At 41.2% G+C, this 19685-nt stretch overlaps 3 protein-coding genes and 1 long non-coding RNA gene across 5 annotated transcripts; 3 read left to right on the top strand and 1 right to left on the bottom strand.

Moving 5' to 3' along the window:
- Positions 1–2047: 2047 nt before the first annotated feature.
- Positions 2048–6158, top strand: ppp1r42 (protein phosphatase 1, regulatory subunit 42; the record flags this gene model as incomplete). The annotated part of the gene is made up of 7 exons (XM_083935821.1): positions 2048–2179; positions 2269–2435; positions 2532–2670; positions 3460–3576; positions 5206–5323; positions 5514–5648; positions 6037–6158. The coding sequence occupies 7 exons, from the start codon at positions 2048–2050 to the stop codon at positions 6156–6158; spliced, it is 930 nt and encodes a 309-aa protein (XP_083791947.1).
- A 2533-nt stretch (positions 6159–8691) lies between these two features.
- tcf24 (transcription factor 24) lies at positions 8692–9537 on the top strand (the record flags this gene model as incomplete). Its single annotated transcript, XM_083936081.1, has 2 exons — positions 8692–9117; positions 9427–9537. 2 exons carry the CDS (start codon positions 8692–8694, stop codon positions 9535–9537), a joined length of 537 nt encoding a protein of 178 aa, XP_083792207.1.
- Positions 8902–19280, bottom strand: mcmdc2 (minichromosome maintenance domain containing 2; the record flags this gene model as incomplete). The annotated part of the gene is made up of 15 exons (XM_083936277.1): positions 8902–9024; positions 14099–14297; positions 14431–14540; positions 14858–15015; positions 15115–15294; positions 15729–15895; positions 16021–16226; positions 16342–16579; positions 16697–16825; positions 17745–17846; positions 17942–18064; positions 18238–18433; positions 18528–18587; positions 18671–18801; positions 19184–19280. 14 exons carry the CDS (start codon positions 19278–19280, stop codon positions 14131–14133), a joined length of 2064 nt encoding a protein of 687 aa, XP_083792403.1. The 3' UTR covers positions 8902–9024; positions 14099–14130.
- Positions 10974–13878, top strand: LOC310963712. 2 transcript variants are annotated; one of them, XR_014593701.1, is made up of 5 exons: positions 10974–11070; positions 12562–12624; positions 12844–12917; positions 13347–13405; positions 13624–13878. It is a non-coding gene; the product is annotated as an uncharacterized lncRNA (long non-coding RNA). The 2 variants fall into 2 exon arrangements; XR_014593702.1 differs by having other exon boundaries at positions 13618–13878.
- Positions 19281–19685: the final 405 nt, after the last annotated feature.

Raw genomic sequence — 19685 nt, 5'->3', positions numbered from 1 at the left:
GGAATTAATTTTCCTTTGTTGTCCACACAAAATTAAAGAGTGAATACCTAGGTGATTTGGCAAAGACTGATATGAGAGCAGCAGATTGGTAAGGTTCATGATTAATAGCTATGTGCAGCTACAGTATTTAGGCCCTATAGATCTAATGACCCCACTAAGATCTGGAGATGATGTGTTTATTTTGGCTAACCCAGTGTGTGTGTGTGTGTGTGTGTGTGTGTGTGTGTGTGTGTGTGTGTGTGTGTGTGTGTGTGTGTGTGTGTGTGTGTGTGTGTGTGTGTGTGTGTGTGTGTGTGTGTGTGTGTGTGTGTGTGTGTGTGTGTGTGTGTGTGTGTGTGTGTGTGTGTGTGTGTGTGTGTGTGTGTGTGTGTGTGTGTGTGTGTGTGTGTGTGTGTGTGTGTGTGTGTGTGTGTGTGTGTGTGTGTGTGTGGAAGTTGATCCCAGCTCAGAAAGCTGGAGGTGCTACACTTCCTCTCCGCCATGTGCTCCTGCATAAGTGGAGACAAGTCACTCCCTTACAGGAAACCCAGGTCTTGACATGATATAGATTAACACTGCAGGGGTCACTGGGAGACATGGGATGTGGTCCTGATTTGGTATGTGGCTTTGAAAAGATGGGACACTTGGATAAATGTCATTTTAGGTGAAAAGTCAGAAACTTTAAACTTCTGATATAAAGTTTTAGCCTACATTTAGTTCAGTGGATGTGATTGTGTTAATATGCGTGTGTGATGGTGAGAAAAAGGCTATTGTAAGACTTATTACTTATCCTGAAAAATAATTTCTGTTTTTATCAATTCCTGACATGTCCCAAATTATTTTTAGAAGAATAATGCAGGATTTAGTTAAGCACTCCCTTTTGTCAAAACGATTTATTTGCGATTATACAAAACAACTGCTGGTATTTTCCCCAAAATGGCGGTAACATTTCTGAAAAACTTGGTTATAACCCAAATACTGCTTCACTCAATAAACACATAAACACCCCGAGATATATTAATAGAATTAGCCTACCATTATTGTTTTTATGTTCCCATTATTTAATTGCTTACTTCCGTTTCGCCAGTTCCGTGAATGACGCGTCGCTTCCGTGGTTTCCATAGAAACATGATACTCAAACAAAACCCGTCTGACTTGCGGTTAGCTTTATAGCTACAACTTCCTTAAAACAGTCTAGCTTGCTCGCATTTCAACATTTCTGAACACCTCGAGAGGTAGGAAGGTTTCATTAATATTTGCACATATCCAAATTCTAGATATTTATATACGTAGGCTACCTACTGCACCCGTACGTACATATCTGTCGCACATTCCTTTGACAGTGATAAACTGCTGTCCCTGAGTGTCCCTGGAGAGGAGAGGACAGGCCCAGGGGTGTATTATAAGTTCAGTTAGCCTTTAGCTTCTGTCCAGCTCTTGTTTATCGATCAGTACGTCTCCTATAAACTCGGCCTGATGCCTTGAGATCAAGTGTGGAAAATACCTGCCATCACATCTCACTGCCTTCCTCTACCTTCCACTATAAACTATGGCTACACACATAGGCTAATAATAATAATAATAATAATAATAATAGCAAGGCCTATTTTGCAAAGTAAAATCAAAGCACATTTTCATATCTCAATGTCAGGTCAAGCTAATAAACAAGCCCCATGGGTATTGAATGTAAGGAAGTGGAGGCTCTCTGGGAATTGACCACTCTAATTACAACATACATTGAGTGGTCACCCAACCTTTGGCCTCTTCGCAAGTTTCCTGGAGAATAGGGATGTGTTTTCCACCATCAATTATCCCTAATGGTGAATTGACAATTAGGTTTTAGGCCATTTAAAGTTCTCTACAAGGTTAATCTTTTGCCTGTCATTTGTGATTTCAAATGCCCAATAATGATTAGCAGCATTATTAAACAGTTATTTTGAGAAACATTTGTTTGCCTGCTGAAGTCCATTTTTCTCCGAAGCAGACAGATCTAGTCACTGCTGTGGGCTGAATGCTTGGCTGAAGCTGAAAAGGATCCTCTCTTAAGCAGCATCTGTGACGAGCCACCATGGTACGCCTGACCATAGATCTGATCGCTAAATCTAGAAACCACTTCAAAAAGAAAAGGGGCCTCTCCTTCCCAGAGTACCTCAAGACACTCACCCACCTCCACTTTTTCAGCAAGAGTATCGAGGATATCGTAAGTAGCCATAATCAACGCTGATGTTTGAATTCTCCGCTTTTCTTCCTCTTGATTGCCTCACTTTTACATTATTTTTCTTTTTCCAGGGAGATCTCTCAATGTGTAGAAACCTCACTGTCCTTTACCTGTATGATAATCAGATCACACACATTTGCAACCTTGGCTTTGCCTCCAACCTCACCCATCTGTATATGCAGAACAATAACATCACTCATATAGAGAATCTCTCCAATCTGCTGAGGCTCTCCAAACTGTGAGTAGACCCGTTTCACTGATTGTTGTCCAGCTGTGGTAATTGTTTAAAGTCTACGGTGTGCCTGAACATGTGTGTGGTTTTCCTGCTCTGTAGGTATCTGGGTGGAAACAGGATTGCAGTGGTGGAGGGCTTAGAGATGCTCCGTGAGCTCAAGGAGCTTCATCTGGAGAATCAGAGGCTGGCACCAGGGGAAAAGTTGCTCCTTGACCCCATGACTCTCCTCTCACTGGCTGTATGACCTATTTTTTAAATTGTTCAGCATAGAGATAGTACGAGAAAAGGACGATCCACACTCCCTGATATAATTTGAGATTTCTTTAAAATGATATATATTTAAGTAATCAAAAGGTCAGAGGGAAGCCTTATTTGATCTTTTTAGGTATAAGAATAAATGTGGTGAAACCTGGTAAGTTATCACATGAAGTTTAAAAGATCTCCGATTTCTCTGAGGCCAGTAATCCATGTAAAAGCCGTATTGTGCTGGGATTGATGATGTCAAAGAGACCTCTGTTGCTCTCTCTGGTCTGACAAATCAGTTAGGTCTATTTACTTCGTTTACTGCCCAGGCCATGGATAAACAAACCAAAAATCTCAGCTTCTTGTTTGTTTGGATAATTAAAGAAATTGCTGTGCAAATTTAAAGAGTTCCAGCTTTTTATAAATGTACCGTTATAGAACTTCAAACCAAGATGAATATTTATCAACAGCACTATCTAGACTCTGATTTGGCCGGGATCCTCATAGTTCAGGCACATAAAGAGAACACATCTTAATGCTTCATCCAAATGGATCACAAGGGAAGAAAGAGATTGAATTACTGTAAAGTGTACATTTATTTTGGCCTCACTATAGTAATACAGTTACTATGCGGCTTAACATTTGGCTGAGTATTCCAAAAAAATATCTTTCCTGTGCTGGGTTTTCTCCCTCAGGTCCACAATGTATATGTTGCAATATTCTGCCATTGTATTAACTGTGAAATGAACTCTTCTCTCTTCATGAATCTGAATTCTTTGCGCAGGAATCTCTTTGTGTCCTGAATATCAGTAACAACAACATTGATGATATCAGGGACCTAACAGTGCTGAAGGAACTCCAGCATTTTTCTGCTTCTGACAATAGATTGCACAATATGGAGGTAAATATAGTTTCTTCTCTTCTTTTTTTCTTTTTTTACTAAAAGAGTCCAGGAAAACAGTTCAAGGCTTCATCTCATGTGAGATAGAGTGTTCATGGCTGCATGCTGTATACTATGCAGTCAAAGTAAATAGTACCACATCACAGCAACTATGCATGACATGGTGTATTAAAGTCAACATACCAACTATTTAGTTGATCGGGTCAGAATTAACATTGTTCCGTAGCTTTCTGCAGTGATGTGTGAAATGATATGGAGAACAGGGTTCTAAAGAACCAAATCCTGCAAATCCCGCCATGGGTTCCCAGTCTCCACGTCTCGCACAGGGTCAGAATTATTCAACAAATCAGCGAGCCGTTCCCCTGAGGCTTCTCTCGCTGACAGCTTTAAACAAGCACGAGTTTCTCTCTTTCCTTAGGAGGGTGAGTTTTCCTCTCTGCCTCAGAATCCTCTATTTGATACTTAGAACCACCAGTACTTAACTTTATGGGAGAAAGGCAGAGATAGTATCTATGCTCGCTGACTTCCTTGATAAATGACCTGCTTGTTTTTGAGTCTCAGGCTAGGATGACACATTGAAAGCGCTATATAATTGACTACATTGCTGAAGCTACTTTTTTTAACACAAGCAATTTTCTTTTGAGAATGTTGATGCGGGTAATTGCTGTACACGTGTCATTTTTAGCAGATATCTCCTATAATTTATACAACCCGTCTGCCGCTATTGATCTTGCAAAGACAGCCCTCCAAAGGATCAATCCCTTCTTCTGCACCTTTTGCTCAGAATCCAGAGGAAACATTATGGATTTTTAAAATAGATTATGACAGGCAGTCAGCTAGGGTGACAAATGGGGAGCATCTTCGGAGACCGTTAGCTCTGTGCAGGGCAGAGAGGACAGGGGAATCGAAGCCCTGGTCAAATACAGGTTCATAACTGGCCCATCATTAGTCCAGGCAGAGAGCCAGCCAAGCTCAGTGAGTATCCAGCCTTTGCTGCTCTCCACGCCCCCGCGTGGGGGGCAATTTGGCGCTGGGCTGCTCTTCAGTGAGGGCCTTCTGAGTGACGGCCCTGACACGATCATTTATCAAAGCCTGGGAGCGCGCGGTGCTCAGGGGTCCCCTCTGAACTGATTGCAGCACGAGCTGGAAAAGTGGAAGCGCTTTGGCCAAGACAGGAAGGCAATGAACAATCAGAGCGTGTCCAGAGAGTATTCATATTTCCAAGCTTGGATTAATGTGCCTTTAGATAAACATACAACTGCAGGCAACTTGCTGGAGGAGCCAGCCTCACACTGCCTCAGGAGAAAACTTGTAGTTACATGACACCGGCGACACTGTTTATTAAAATAGACTGATGTGTTGTTTATGCACTCTCCCTTGCCCTTGTACTTCACATTACCATTCACTTATACCGTGTCTTTAAAAGTCTCCCTGATGTTTGTCTCTGATTAGTAATTATAAACATGCATCATATTTGTTTCAAAGAAAGTTGTGCATTGTGTCCTATTTTAATTACTGAGAATAGCTGTAGAGATATACTTCTGCCATTTGGATCATTAGTTGTTCAAATGAAAAGACCATATAATAAAACATATTATTAATGAAATTTTTCTTTTTGTGTATTTTCAGGAGTTAGAGGACGTGTTCAGCCGCTGGCCTCGGCTGATTCAAATGGATTTGGGTGGAAATCCTGTGTGTAAAAAACCCAAGTACAGAGACCGCCTGATAACCGTGTGCAAAAGCCTCGGTGAGATTATTCCTGTGCTTTCTCAACGGTATCCTCATATGAAAGTGCCCTTTATTAGTTTACCTTACCCATGCTAATAATTAAGACACCGCTTAATGATAAAAGCTTGGATCAAAAAAATGCATGGTTCACGTTTCAGTTTTATATAAAATGTTTGTTTGGTTAATTAATGAATTGATATTTTTTATAGAGGTTCTCGATGGCAGGGAAATTAATGAGTTAACCAGACAGTTCCTTATTAACTGGAAAGCATCCAAAGAGGCCAAGAAGAAGAAAAACAACAATCATTTGATGACCGGACCGTCAACCTCCTATCCCTTAAAAAGTGAGTCCCTAAATTCTGTACTTTTTTTTAATCTACTGTGACATCTTTGCCCACATTCATTGAATTTATGGGATCAGGTATATCTCAACAAACAGCCCTTAACTTCTACTACAGTGATTTAGATGTTCCTACTGTGTATTCACTGTCTTTTGTTTTTGCATGGTAACATCTTTGATTTTCTTAGAAATTTGATATGGATAGCCATAATATTGAAAAACAGCTAAATCCTGATATATATCATTTTCAGTAAAATACAATTTTAAAACAGTGTTTTGATGTTTCTGTTTATCATATTTTTAAAGAAGTTGTGCTGGGTGGGGTTTTACACGTTTGAATTTATTCAGATTTTGTGTTTGTGTGTTCTCCTGTGACATTGTTTATATTCCAGATGACTTTAACGTGGGTCAGGGTCCACATCCTGGTCACATCCACAGCCTCACTAACATGCAGAGGTGGAAGCCGCAGCCGTCTCTCAGGTCCAGAGTCATAGCTCACACATTCCTCAGTTAACGCGAGAGACACTTTTATCTCTCTCCATTTCATTTCTTACTAAATTATTTAACTGTAGACACTAATTTAGCAACATTACATAGCTGTCAAACAGAACTTGTGTACTCAATGATGAAATGTTTATTATGATGAGTGATGACAACTGCTAATAGGTTTGAACCCACCCCACATCCCGATCCTTTTTACAATTCTTGCCAAAATCGAGAATAAATACATTTTGTGATAATTATTTTCTTGTAAAGAAGTCCTGTCAATAACCCATGATCTGATAATGCTTCTTCTTCCTTTTCGCTGATATCATAGGGCACAAAAATTAAAGAATCCTATGAGCAGACTTCTCAGTCATGTGGCTGACACATCATCATCCATCTGCAGTCATGCGGATGCTTAAAACAAAACCTAACAGGTCTACTAAAATCTCCCACTACTATACACACGCAGGACTAACCCTGCTACTGCCTTGTGGAAGCACCTTATTAGTCATCATAGCTGCAGATCTCTGTATATCATATATATCTGTATATTTAGCAGGAAAGAGAACAGTCACAGTGATGTCCATATGCTGCAGTCACTTCAGTATCTTTGAGTTGATTATAGTGTTTTTTAAAAATACCTTTTTCACAGCACATTGTCAAATGTTTGGATTTTATCTGTCTCTTAAAACTACAATGTTATAAATGAATGAATATGGTGTAAATAATCTACTCTCATTAGAAATTAAAAATAAAACAATGAATAATGGTTTGTGCACATTTCTTCCCCTCTCTTTCACAGCTGGTTTATTTCTAATTGCATGTTTTGGGTCTGAGCATATAAATAATCTGTCCACCTCAAACTGTTACTTGCTGGTACATTTTCTATGGTGTGTGTCATTTTTCTGCTGCGGGAAACAAGTGAACCACGAGAAGCAGAGTGGCACAATCTAAATGACCACTCTGGACATTACAGGGCTTTACATTATCTAAAGCTAACAACACGTGCTTCTATTCAAACAGCGTGTGATAAATGATTCAGTCCTCTTTTATAGCGAATGCAGTAACAGTGCGGATGTATTTATTGTCATCATTGTCACTAAATATTTGAATGAAGAGCCACGTGGGTGTGTAACCCCAGAAAGATGCGGGGTTATTAGGGAAACCAGCTTATTTAACCTTATTTTTACTTGGCCCTATAATTAGTGGCCCGGGGCAGTACTGTTACTCCATCCTTACAAAAACAATGTTTATTAAGAACAGTCCGGGGATATACATATTATGAATAATTCCTTTCATTAATTTGCCGACATCTCCGTTTGGAGCCTTGGAAATCAGAATGATTAATTTCTGGGTCTCACAAGAATTTCCTCAATGCCTGCCTGTTGATTGCAGAGCTGGAGTTTATTTATTAGCTGTTCCAGTGAGCTTGCAATTCAAGACACCCTGGCAATTAGTCAAATGTTTTGCATATCACCTTACCCTTGTCAGTCGGTCTCCATTGTGTGTTGCAAATAGCGTTTTTGAAAGACTCACCTTTATTTCTGACCATGACGCGTGCATTTTTTAGGTCATTTTGACTAACTTTCTTCCCTTCGCTACTTTTTGATAGGCTTATAAAGAAAAATACAGTGTCAGGTTCGCAGCCAATTAGAGTGGGATACGGCCTACCACATATCGGGGTTAGGGGAAAAGAGAGTCCTGCCTCTGGCGTTGAAAACGAGCCTCTGCTGCCCTCAGACAGAAATAAGTTAGGAAAGGGAAAGAGCCGTCTTCTGCACTGCGAGGGAGTGTTATGAGGAGAGTGATTAATTACGTCGGAGTGGAATACTTGTCCGACGCTGTGTGTATCCAATAAATTAAGGGCTCCTGAGACTTTTACGCACACAGGTGAAGTGTTGGATGAGCGCACTGGGACCGCTGGGCACCTTTTCTGCAGACGCACCACTTTATAAGGATAAGCCGCACGTGGGATCGGGGCTATTCTACATTGAAGAGCAAATTCTCTGTCCTATAGAAGCCCTTTCTGGATTGCCTTCATGTCGTGTTTCAAGACAGCGCCTTTGAGAGATACCAGAGGTAAACTATCAGAAACTGCTCTCATGAGTTTGTTCACCGGTAATGTGCCTGACAGGGACTTCATTTGCACTGCAGGACTTTTTGACATGTCACTGAGCAATCACCACAAATGAATGTGTCTTTAGTGAAACGTTGGACAGCTGTCTCTTCTGTCATTTGGCTTTTTAGACCACGAATGTGTTGTCTGTTGTAATTTGCAGCAGCGTGTATTTTTGACAACATACAGTTTTAATGATGGACAGACAACTGAAGTTATGGTTTAATAAATAAATGCAAAGGCAATAACTTAAATGATCATATAAGTTAAAAGTTAAGTTAAACAGGAGCATATATAGACAACAAAAATAACTAATAATCTGTCTCTAAAATAGTCTAGTCATTTATAACTTGAACTCAGTAAAAGGTGCAATATAAAGGCCAGGTTAAACTTGATGTGTATTTATCCATCTGATGTAATGATTCAGGTCTGTAAGTTCACCCCGATGTCTGGAAGACAGACGCTCCGAATGGACAGCGGCAATAGCTCCGGGGCGGCGGTGGATGACAGCCCTGCGTCCAGCCCGAGCTCCAGTCCCAGTCCGGACGGTCGTCGTCGGGAGCTCCAGCGGGCCAGGGTTCATCAGAGCGGCGGGCTCGGCGGCAGAGGACGCCCGGCAGCAGCTAACGCAGCGCGGGAGAGGAGCCGAGTGCAAACCCTGAGATCGGCGTTCCTGGAGCTACAAAGGACTTTGCCGTCCGTGCCGCCGGACACCAAGCTGTCCAAACTCGACGTGTTGATACTGGCCACCACCTATATTGCCCATTTGACTCGAACACTACAAGACGAAGGCACGGAGGACGGAGAGAGCACAAAACAAACAGAGGCGTTACACTCACTGAAAGGTGATGGCTACCTGCACCCAGTGAAGGTCAGTGAAACAAAACAGGCTAATCATATTTAAATTAATATAACAATAATAATAATAATAATAATAATAATAATAGTAATAATAATAATAATACATGTGTTAGGCTATAGGGGAATCTCTTTTTGTTGTCTATTTTATTGTGAAATGGTTTCGTTTTTGAGCGAGAATTCCCCCTGCAGTGAAAGTGATGTACCTTTTAAACAGTTGTCTCTTATGCTTAGTCCATGTAACACACTTTTAAAGCGTGCCACATCATCATCTCCTGTTTTAGAAGTTGTCTCACAAACAAATGTAATGTGTCTTTTATAGAAATGGCCCATGCGATCCAGACTGTACGTCGGAGCAAGCGGACAGTTCCTCAACACAAACCCTTCAGAGTCAGAGAATCAAGGTCCATCATCGTCTACCTCCCACAAATAGGCTCAAAGCATTTGTATGAAACCATTTCGTATTTGCATGAGTTCATGCGGTTCACTGTTGTGGCAGCATATGCATTATGGTTGTGTCTCTCCGATTTGACTTCCACTAAAGCCCTACCAATATAGGCAGACATTGTAAATTAATATATTACGTGAATTTTTATTGTATAAATGTTTGAGAAAGCATACGTTCTGTTGCTGTTGTTATTTTGACTAATCCTGTTTGCCCTGCATTGTGCAGTTCCGTACATGTCCCAGGTATGATATTTACAGAAATTCCACGGGGTAATGAGCCCGTCATGCTTGAGGTGTGCACTTTCAGTTGAAACATTTGCACTAAATGCATGTGTGAATAACTTAACATCTGTCATGTGAAGTGGTCTGTCAGAATGTCAACAATGGAGGCTCTTCGTCTCATGTTCCTGCTTATTTTTACATGCATGGTTGTAAATGTGTTTGTGAATAAATGACTTCAGTGAAAGAAGACGAGTCTCCTAAGGTTTTGAGATAATAGAAAATATATGAAAGAAGTTGTTTTATTTAGGCCTCTTTAAGAAAAAAAACTCCAAAAATTCACATAGACGTTGTCAGAACATTATTATGTAATTAGTAGCATTATAAGAAGTCTTATTATACTATATTATTCTGGTATAAATACAATTTCTTGTGACAACAGCTCTGCTCTACTTCTGTGACAATTATTAATAATCAAATACAGCTGTGTTGCTTACTTTAAAGCTAAATAAATCATTTGGTTTTAATAGGTCAAAGCACTACATTTAATTGCACTGAAGAATATGCTGCACCCCTTTTGGTTGAGTTTTGAATCCAATGGGCTAAACGATAATAAATATATGCATATCTTATGGTAGTTTCAGCTGTGTTTATATAGTCAACATGTGTATGGAAGCCAACAATAATTAATTGTACAGATTAAATGTGTAAATATTAAGAAAAGGAAAAAAATATATAATTTCAATGGAAAATGTGATATGAAGTTGTGTTTTTGACATGATGAGAAAACGTTTGCTTAACTGTGACTAACTGATCTGGAGCTTTTCAAAATACTGATAAATGTATGCCCAAATAAGGACATTTCAGAGGAAGGGCAGTACGTGGTTATTCTATGGAGGTTATAGGTCCACTAATTATTGTGTATAAAGAACTGTGTCTGTTTTATCTGCAGAGTAGAAGAAAATAAAGATAACCTGAATTTCCACTTTTAGATCACTAAATAGTCCCACACCTGTGCACTGTAATGTATTATTTTACCTATTGCTATCTTGAATGTGAGATTCCACTAAATAGGACGTGGCTGGTGCTGACAATATAATAATTGCTCAGCTGTGCAGTGTGCGCGAGCAGACTGCACGAGCTCCAGTGCGCAGCTGTGGCCGCATTTAAGAGAAGGTCGGAGCCGGAAGTGCCTCCTCTTGCATCTGCGACTCAACCATGAGCAGCCGAGAGCAGCTCCGCTCCTGCTCCCGTGTGGAAACCAAAGAAGACTGCGTCGTGATTCATCTCCACTACGACGGTAAGCAACAGTGAGACTACTTTATGTATCCAGAGTTGTGTTGTCTGCAAGTCGTGGACGTGTTTTGAAGCTTTTGAACACGACCATTGCAGGTAAGCTAACGTTAGCTCGTGTCTCTGCCACGTGGTGGACAGGGGAGCAACTCCACGGGTGGTTTAGAGGAGTCTTCTTCATGGCACTAACAAATCACCTACGCTAAAGTTGCTTAATACAAGCAATCTAATGAACGCGTACGGATAAGTGCAGTTTAGCACCGCATATGGTCTCTGTTAGGTCGCGAAGCGGGCGTGCAGAGACGCACATGCGGGCGTGCGTGTGGCTGCTGATGTAGTGCAGGGCCTGCTTATATTTTGCCCATTATTAATGCTTATATGGTTATATCCGTTCTTCTCAAATCAGTCTTTATGGCCTAACATGCAAAACACCCACATGCAGACAAAGCAAGCGGCAATTAACATTTGTGTCGGCGACTTTAATGACATTTGCAGCCAGCCTTATCTAACGTTACTTGTAAAACCTTATCAAGCAGGTCCCATCTCTAAAGAAATGCAGTAAATGATTATATTAGACCCGAGATATTTGAGGGGTCCTCAGAATCACTTCAGCGAGTCCGCCAAGTTGTTTTTATCTTTCCAACTTTTTTAGAAAATGTCTGAAAATATACATTAACATGAATGCATCGTATTATTAGCTAAAACATTTGTGGAAATTAAATACATTTACACAACCTTGAAAGGCTAATATGCAAGGTAGCCATGCACAGATACATTTGAGCTGCAGGATTCATGTGCCTTCCAAATATAATCATTTAATTTAATAGGATTGTATGCAACATCTTAAAAAATGTGATTAGGTTTCACGCCGCCCTAGTTAAGCATAATCAATTAAATATGTGCAGTGGGGGGCTGCTTGTCTCTGACCGCTATGAATGTAATAAATCATTATTTTAGATGGTTCAAAAGGTAAAAGTGCCGTCAGTGTCACTCGGCGTCTTGCGTCCCTGACCATATCTGGTTGTCCGGGGGTCTGCAGATGAGCTGCTGGTCAGGGAATTGCCCTCCAATTATTTCACTGGGGAAAGTCATCATGGCTCCCCCTGAGAACATAAGGTCATGGCAGAGGTTGTGACCTGCTGTTGAACCCGCCCTCAAACCTGCGATGTTAGCCATGCTCTCAAGCTGTGTTACACTGGCACCCTCTGACCTTCGGGTGATCAGTCATCTTTTCTCACCGTATTGGCTATTTCTTAAGTAGATCTTATTTATGCCAGCTGAAAATCAATAGCTCACTCCAGAGAGTAATTATTGGTGGGGTTTGGTAAAGTTGGCTGTGACAGACATACAAGCCTTTTTTGGGAAATATTGCAATTTAATTAACAGATTAAAATTTGTACTAACTGACTTTTTAAAAACGAGATTGCACAATTTGGCCTATAATAAAATTGACTTTTGAACAGACAATAAATAAGTTGAATCTGTGCTCCCCTTTCAGATGTGAAGTCACAACTGCCTACTACAGATGGCAAAATGGTGTTTTGCCGTGTGGACTATTAAGGTGAGAATTGAGTATGTGGCAATTTGTTTTGTGAAGTGGTGTAGGGCGGTCCTGCTGCTGGAATAGTGATGACTTCACACTTTTGCCGTTTACCCATCAGACAATAAGGTGGTGAAACTGTGCCTAACTGAATTACCAGCATGATCAGTCTGGACTAGTTTTACAAAAGAGCAAATTTGATGTGAACAATGACATGTAGAATGATCTCGTTCCCTTCAGCTGCTTCAGAAGTCATGCTGTGGACATGGGTGATGCCTCCAATGTAGTCCTTTGTCCCCTCTTCTGATCAGGAGGTAAGTTACTTGCTGCAGTGTTTTTTTTTTGGGGGGGGGGTCATACTGTACATTTATTCCACTGGGACAGCAATGATGTATTCTCAGTTTACCCATCAGACACAATAGGTGGTTAAACTGATAATGCAAAGCTTCTGTGGCAAAAGTCAAACATGGCTTATCTGCTGTGCCAAGTCTGTTTTTCTAAACAGTTTAAGCACTAGCAATTATTGCAACTGGAATAGTGATGACTTCACATTTTGCCGTTTACCCATCAGACAACACTGGTGAGATTGTGTCGACTGAATTACCAGCTGCAGCCTTAGTTTTTACTTGGTCTCGTGCACTGTTGGATTTTTTTTGTTTTTGCATCCACCGTAACAGTGACTTGACTTATGGAAATGCAATATGTAGGATATTAAATTGAACAACCTCTACATTCTCCTCCAGATGAGCAGTTGGAGCAGCAGTGGAACAAACTCACTGGGTGTCCACATCGTCTTTATGTGGTATGTAGAGTCTGTACTGAACTATATTAAAAAACTTAGCAGATTTGTCCTGATTAAAGAAGTAATGATGAGTTCACCTTTGCCGTTTACCCATCAGACCGAAATGGGTTGCTGAGACTGTGACTAACTGAACTAAAGACTGGAGTTGTTAAACTATACAGATCACTGTTTTCTTATAACTAATACTGATTATGTATTTATTTCTTGGCAAGGTTAAGGGACCAATTGACTGATCAGATGGTCTAAGGTAGCCTGCTTTGAAAGGTAAGTGCCCAGTGGCTCAGGAGGAATCAGAAGGGCAATGACCTCTACATCAAAGTGTCCTTGGGCAAGATGCTGAACTCCAAATGGCTCCAGATTGCATGTGAATGTTTATTGCTCCTGATGAGCAGATGCCTTGCATGGTGGCCCCAGCCACTAGTGTATGAATGCTAAGACTATATAAATGTAGTCAATTTACTGTCATTAATAAAAACCTGTCTGCAAGAAAAGTACCATGACTTTCTTTTTGAATTCGTTTCCCTGCAATCTATGTTATGTCCAGGCCTTGGGTTAACTCGACAGTAGACTCACTCAGCATTAAATTAGCTTCAAGGTGCTTATGGTTTTATTGATTCCATTAGGTCTACAGCTATCAAGGAATGAGGGGGAAAATAATTGGGTGTATGGTTGGTGAGAGCTTGTGCTGCCTACCTGTGTACATGAACCTTTTTGTTGGCGAGGTCTTACTCCTCTGTGATGTATGTGTCTGCTCCCGGTGCGTAGGCATAGATGAAGCGTAGGATATTCTGGTGCAGCTCATCCAAGGTCTCGTCTCTCCTGAGCAAACCTTCCACATCTCCCAGATCACAAGGAAACACCGCGTCAGGGGGAATAACGAGTGCAGAGGCCCCTGTATGACATGGCAGGCATTTAATGAAAACCTGAAACTTAAGTCTACATGGTGCCCTAATTAACAAAGGCCCATGGCCAGGTCAAAACTTAGAATAGAGAAAAGGTTAAGCCATTTGTCGAAGAAGGCCTACCATGTTTGAGAGTGACTGAGTTTTCACAGAGGAGCACCGCAATCACAGCATCTTCCTCCTGTACTTGTGTCCGGAGACACAACTTGCAGTGGGCCTCGGCCAAAGAGATCCTTCAAAAACAAAGAAGTGAACCATTTAAAACCACATAATTGCCTGACCTCAAGGTTTATTTAATGAACAAAGTCATGTGTAAAATTGAATAGATTACAACTGGTACACATGTACATGTTGAGATTCAATGCTTAGTAGTGATTTTGTCACCACTGAAAGTAATTTGCGCCTTTGTCATAACCAAATGAAAAATAGTCATGAGTATGGTTTGGATGAGTTCTCCACCTAGTGGATGATGGTGACACTACACTGGGCAGTGTCTTGTGATATTCCATCTGTGGTTGTGATACAGAAAATGAAGATGGAATATGAAAACAGTATTTTGTGTACTTGCAGTAGTTTGATTGAGGCCACGGACATCTTGACACCCTGACTCTGTTTTCGGACTCTACGGCTGGCCATGTAGTAACCATGGATTATTTTCTCTGCTCCAGGGCTGAGCTCCACTTGCAAACTCCGTGCATGGGCTACCAGCTGGAAGGCATAGCATTAACGACAGCGAGTGCAATCTAAGGTTAATGTATAAAAGCTAAAATCAATGCAAAATTCAAAGGACTAGGTAACATGTTTAACCTCCTGGTAGTCTTGAGAAGAAAACTCCCAGCAGGATGGGTAGAGGGGTTTTCCAGGCTGCACTGCCTGTCGGAGGGTGTGGACAGTCTGGGCGAGCAGGGCCTGCTCTCCCCCGATATCCCTACACTGAATGACCAGGCCAAAGGCATCTGCCAACTGAAGTGGTACAAGACCCATTTCCTGATCACAAAGAAGAAAAAAGTGTTAACCTGCTGAGACTAAACTCTAAGGTCAGAAAGTAACCTGGAATCTAAACCATATCTGAAACTTTTGACTGGTTATACAATCCATTGACAACATTCCCCCTCCATGCAAAAGGGGGGGAAAAAGAGCATTTTCAAGGGCTTTGCTGTGAAGTAATGTTGTCTGGGCAGGGCATTTCCCTCAAGAGAAGTAAATAGTCTGAATTTCCTGTTTTGTCTGTACTCTAGAAGTCTCTGAGCTTAGTGAAGTGGGACATTGAACTCTGTATTGTACCACACAAGCTTAAGTTCCACTAAAATAACACTTTATTTTCCAAAAATCTCAATGCAGACCTGCTAGTGCACATGGAAAACCATGTTTTAAGTGAGATATACAAAGGTGACACAACACCATGTTGTGATTGAACCCACTGCTGTTCCTAGTATGGCACTGTCTGCCCGGCTAGACCGTCGAGTGGCATCTGTGGAGTCTGTGAGGGCCCAGAAGCTGCAGTGGACTGGGAAAGAAAGCTGCTGGGCTGCATCCTCACCATACTTCTTCCCAGGGATGAACACAGACACTGTGCAGCTCTCTAGAACTGAGGAAAATTTAGAGAAATAAAGAACATTGTACATGTATACTGGCTTTTTATGTGTAGAAGAAATTATCCATAATAACTGTTAATACCATAATTTCTTATTAATCAGAACTTTAATTTTCTACCTGACTGAATGGCGTCCAATCTGTCCTTTTTGTAACATCCCAAATCTCCTAACATGCAAATGCCACCAGTAGCTAGCAGGGCTGAGCCAGCATGGATGTTAGCAGTGCCTGCTCCATGTTCGTCCCGGGACAGAGATGCAAACATCTCCCCTGAGGACTGATGCCTGACCCCGCGACACGCCAAGCTCAGGCCGTATGTCATTAGTCTAGCACAAACACATGAGTAATGAGTAATGAGTAATGAGGAGGCCTAAATCTCAGGTTTCATAAGCCGTGTGTCCACTTAGAACGTGCAGAGTTGGGTCATGCAGACCACTTTACCTGTCTATTATGAGTGTGTCAGTGGTGACAACCAGAACATCCAAGTTGTGAAATTTGTCTTTTGCATCTGCTCTCGTCTGCACCAAGCTGAGCAACAAGCCCAGCTTTAAGGTGTTGTAGAGGCCTGGAGGAGCCACGTCCAACCCAAAGCAGTGAGTGACAATGGCAGAGAACCTCCAGCGAGAACCGGCTGTAGCCTTCAACAGCTCCTGGAAGCTGGCACAGACTTTATGGAGATCTGTAGGCAGAGTGGTAAGACACGCTAGATGCTCAGATAAATCAGAGTATACTGTGCCTTTGGCTGGTATTTCTTTGGATGGAGCAGGATTCAATACAAGATATTTTACTGTCTTACATTCTGGCTCCCACGGTTCAACGCTATTTGCCTCTACGCTCCACGTAATGCTGGGCCACTTGTGCACATGCGCAGGAATGCCTAACACCCTGTAGAGCCGACCGATTCTCATTGAATTACACAGCTCATCTGTACGAATAAGGGAAACAAAGCAATAACACTCAAAGGGGTTGTTCTGTGCTGTCTGGTGATTATTGAAGAAACATGCATGCCACCTACAAACCACTGCCAAGAGAAACAGAGTGAGGCCTTCAGAACAAAGATTTCTCTGTGTGCGAATTGCACAGCCAGCTAATGAGTGTTCCTTGCACTTATTAACATATATGTTTAGTAACGGGAACCCAGTGTATTGAATTCCTCTACAGGACTGGGTCAACAGAATATGTTAATCCTGGTGCGGAGATTTGCTAAACTCCCAGGGGTGCTTGCTGGACAATGTTATTAGAGGGGACAGAAACACTTAATATCCCACCAAGAGGCACTGTGTGCGACTGGCTGCACGAAAATCTATTTATTTGAACTCTCCCCCACTAAGTTTGTGTTCCAAAGTGAGCTTCATTTGGAAAGCCCCAGAAAATTAATGACAAGCCTCAATACATCTGACTGTGTGTAAATATAAGCTATTACAGCCACATTATTCAGGACTGGGAGCGACTATGATAAATGAGAATAGGATTTTACAAACAAATTATAGCCTTATTAGGATATTCATCTACAATACAATATCTCCTTTAAGATTTTGACTTGCAAATAAAAACTCAGACATTTAACCTGTTAAACTCAAAGTACTCATTTGTTCTATTCTGTGCAAACAAACTGGTGGAATCGAATTGAATAAACCAATGTCATTGCTAGAATGCATATTTTTCTTCACCAATTACGCTCTCTCACATGGAAATAGGCAATACGCTTTGTTTTCGCAAACATTTTATTTAAACAGTCAATCAATACGTTGGCTGGGTGACACTTTAAACGGGGACACAATTATGCAATTAGAGTGGTGCTGTAAACACCCCAAATATTCTGCTAACCTGTCTGATGCACCTACCTCTAAGAAACAGGGTGACAGACTGGTACCTGAGTGAGCTCTGCTGATGGGCACATAGAGCATCCAGTGCTTTGACATGGATCAGCTCCACAAGCTGTTTGTCTGTATCCACAAAGACACATTTGCACTCATTATAACGTACAGTCTTGTGTATCAATTCAGACATCTCCAGTGACATTCAGAGGCATCACTCTTACCTCCCAGCACTCTAAACTTCACATCCTCTTTCAGTGGGGAGCTGCAGATCATGCAACTGAAATCGTTTCTCACGGTAGCTGACTCTGTGGCTCCAGGTGCATGGACACGAATGTGGTGAAACCCTGTCAGCATTGAGAAAATTAAGTCAAATGTGAATCCAATCTAAGTCTATGATGCTACTTGTCTGAGAATTGCTTGAAAAACAAAGTTGTGATATGTCTTAACAGTTAGTACTACTAGAAGCTAATATAAATAATTAGGATTACGAGGTGACAAAGTGTCTTCCCTGCAGTACCTGTAGAGCAGGGACAGTTATCATTAATGCAGAGGAACTTGGCCCCTTGAGTGTATTTCGTGACCCTCGTCATGGCAATGACCAGGCCTTCCACGGATACAGGTCTCATGATCCTGTACCCACGAGGACAACTACTAAGGTCCAATGTGTATTCAGGGAATGGAGGCAGATGTGTCAACTTCAGAATTACATTCACCTCAAAGGGAACAATAAGAGGACACATTGTTACAGGACTGATTCAGAACCAGCAGGGAAGAAATGGCTATAATAGCTGCACCATGTATTCATACCTGACTCTGTGTGTGTATTTTTTCAACAAGTGAAAGTGTCTTTATGGCCAGGAAGCAAACCTGAATGAGGAATAAGGCAAATGTAGTTAACCGTATAGTAGAAGTTCCCATTTCATTTTAGCTAGCTCACAGTTCTCACTTACAGACTGAAACAATGCCGTTGCCCCTTGGGGATCACGCAGAACACAGTCACCCAATACAGGATCCACCTCTATCACATCAGAGGGATTCACACTGATGCAAAACCTGTAGACGGCCTCGACCTGTTGGGGGTCTGGAAAGGAGGGGCAAGTTAAAAGCCTACCTCAAATGTACAGAATTCCTATTGGGGCTGGAAATTATTGGAACTGTTCAGTTTGAACGTGGCGTTTTCAAAGTGATTGGATTTTGAACAAAGTGCTTGAAACTTAGGTTATAAGCCTACTTAGACACAGGTGACACATTTTGAAACATTATACTTTGTTGTGCTTTTCTTTCATTTGAAATTCCACCTTGAGATGCTTTTAAAGTGCATGGATTTTACTTTGGAAAGGGTGTATGAAGGAAGTAGTTAGGGAGTGAGTTAACGTTAGTGATGTTAGCTTCCATAGACAACTTAGCTTAGGTTAGGAAACATGTAAGCTAGTTTTTCCTTTTTCTCAGCAGGCCTAACTTACCATTGAATGGCTTGCAATCTTCCGCCAGTTTCTGGAGGCCACCGCTTCTGTCTAAATAAACCAGAACAGATTCTTCCAATGCTAAAAAGTCAGCCATTTCAACGTGATAGTAAGAAAATAGCACTCTTTTTTTCTAAGCTAGCGCGGCAGCCTCAACCATGTCGCCATGGTGACCACTCAGCAGCAGGACCAGGATGTGACGCAAAAAATCATTTCATCATCAAAGTTAAGACAAAAAATACAAATAATAAAAATGTATTGATGCAGCTGATGTACTACAATCATTTTAGGAGATGGGATTATACTACCTTTGTATTTATTGTTTTATTTTTGTACTTTCTTGTGTATTTCAGTACTTTCTTCTTTAGTTTACTTATGTCATCAAGACACACACACACACACACACACACACATATATATATATGTCATATATATATAAAGATGATATGATGTTTATGAGAATTTGCAAATAAAGCTGTGAAACGTAAAAAAATACATGATT

The sequence above is a fragment of the Echiichthys vipera genome, assembly GCF_963691815.1.
Source record: "Echiichthys vipera genome assembly, chromosome: 21".
NCBI lineage: Eukaryota > Metazoa > Chordata > Actinopteri > Perciformes > Trachinidae > Echiichthys > Echiichthys vipera.
This window is presented reverse-complemented; position numbering and strand designations above follow the sequence as displayed.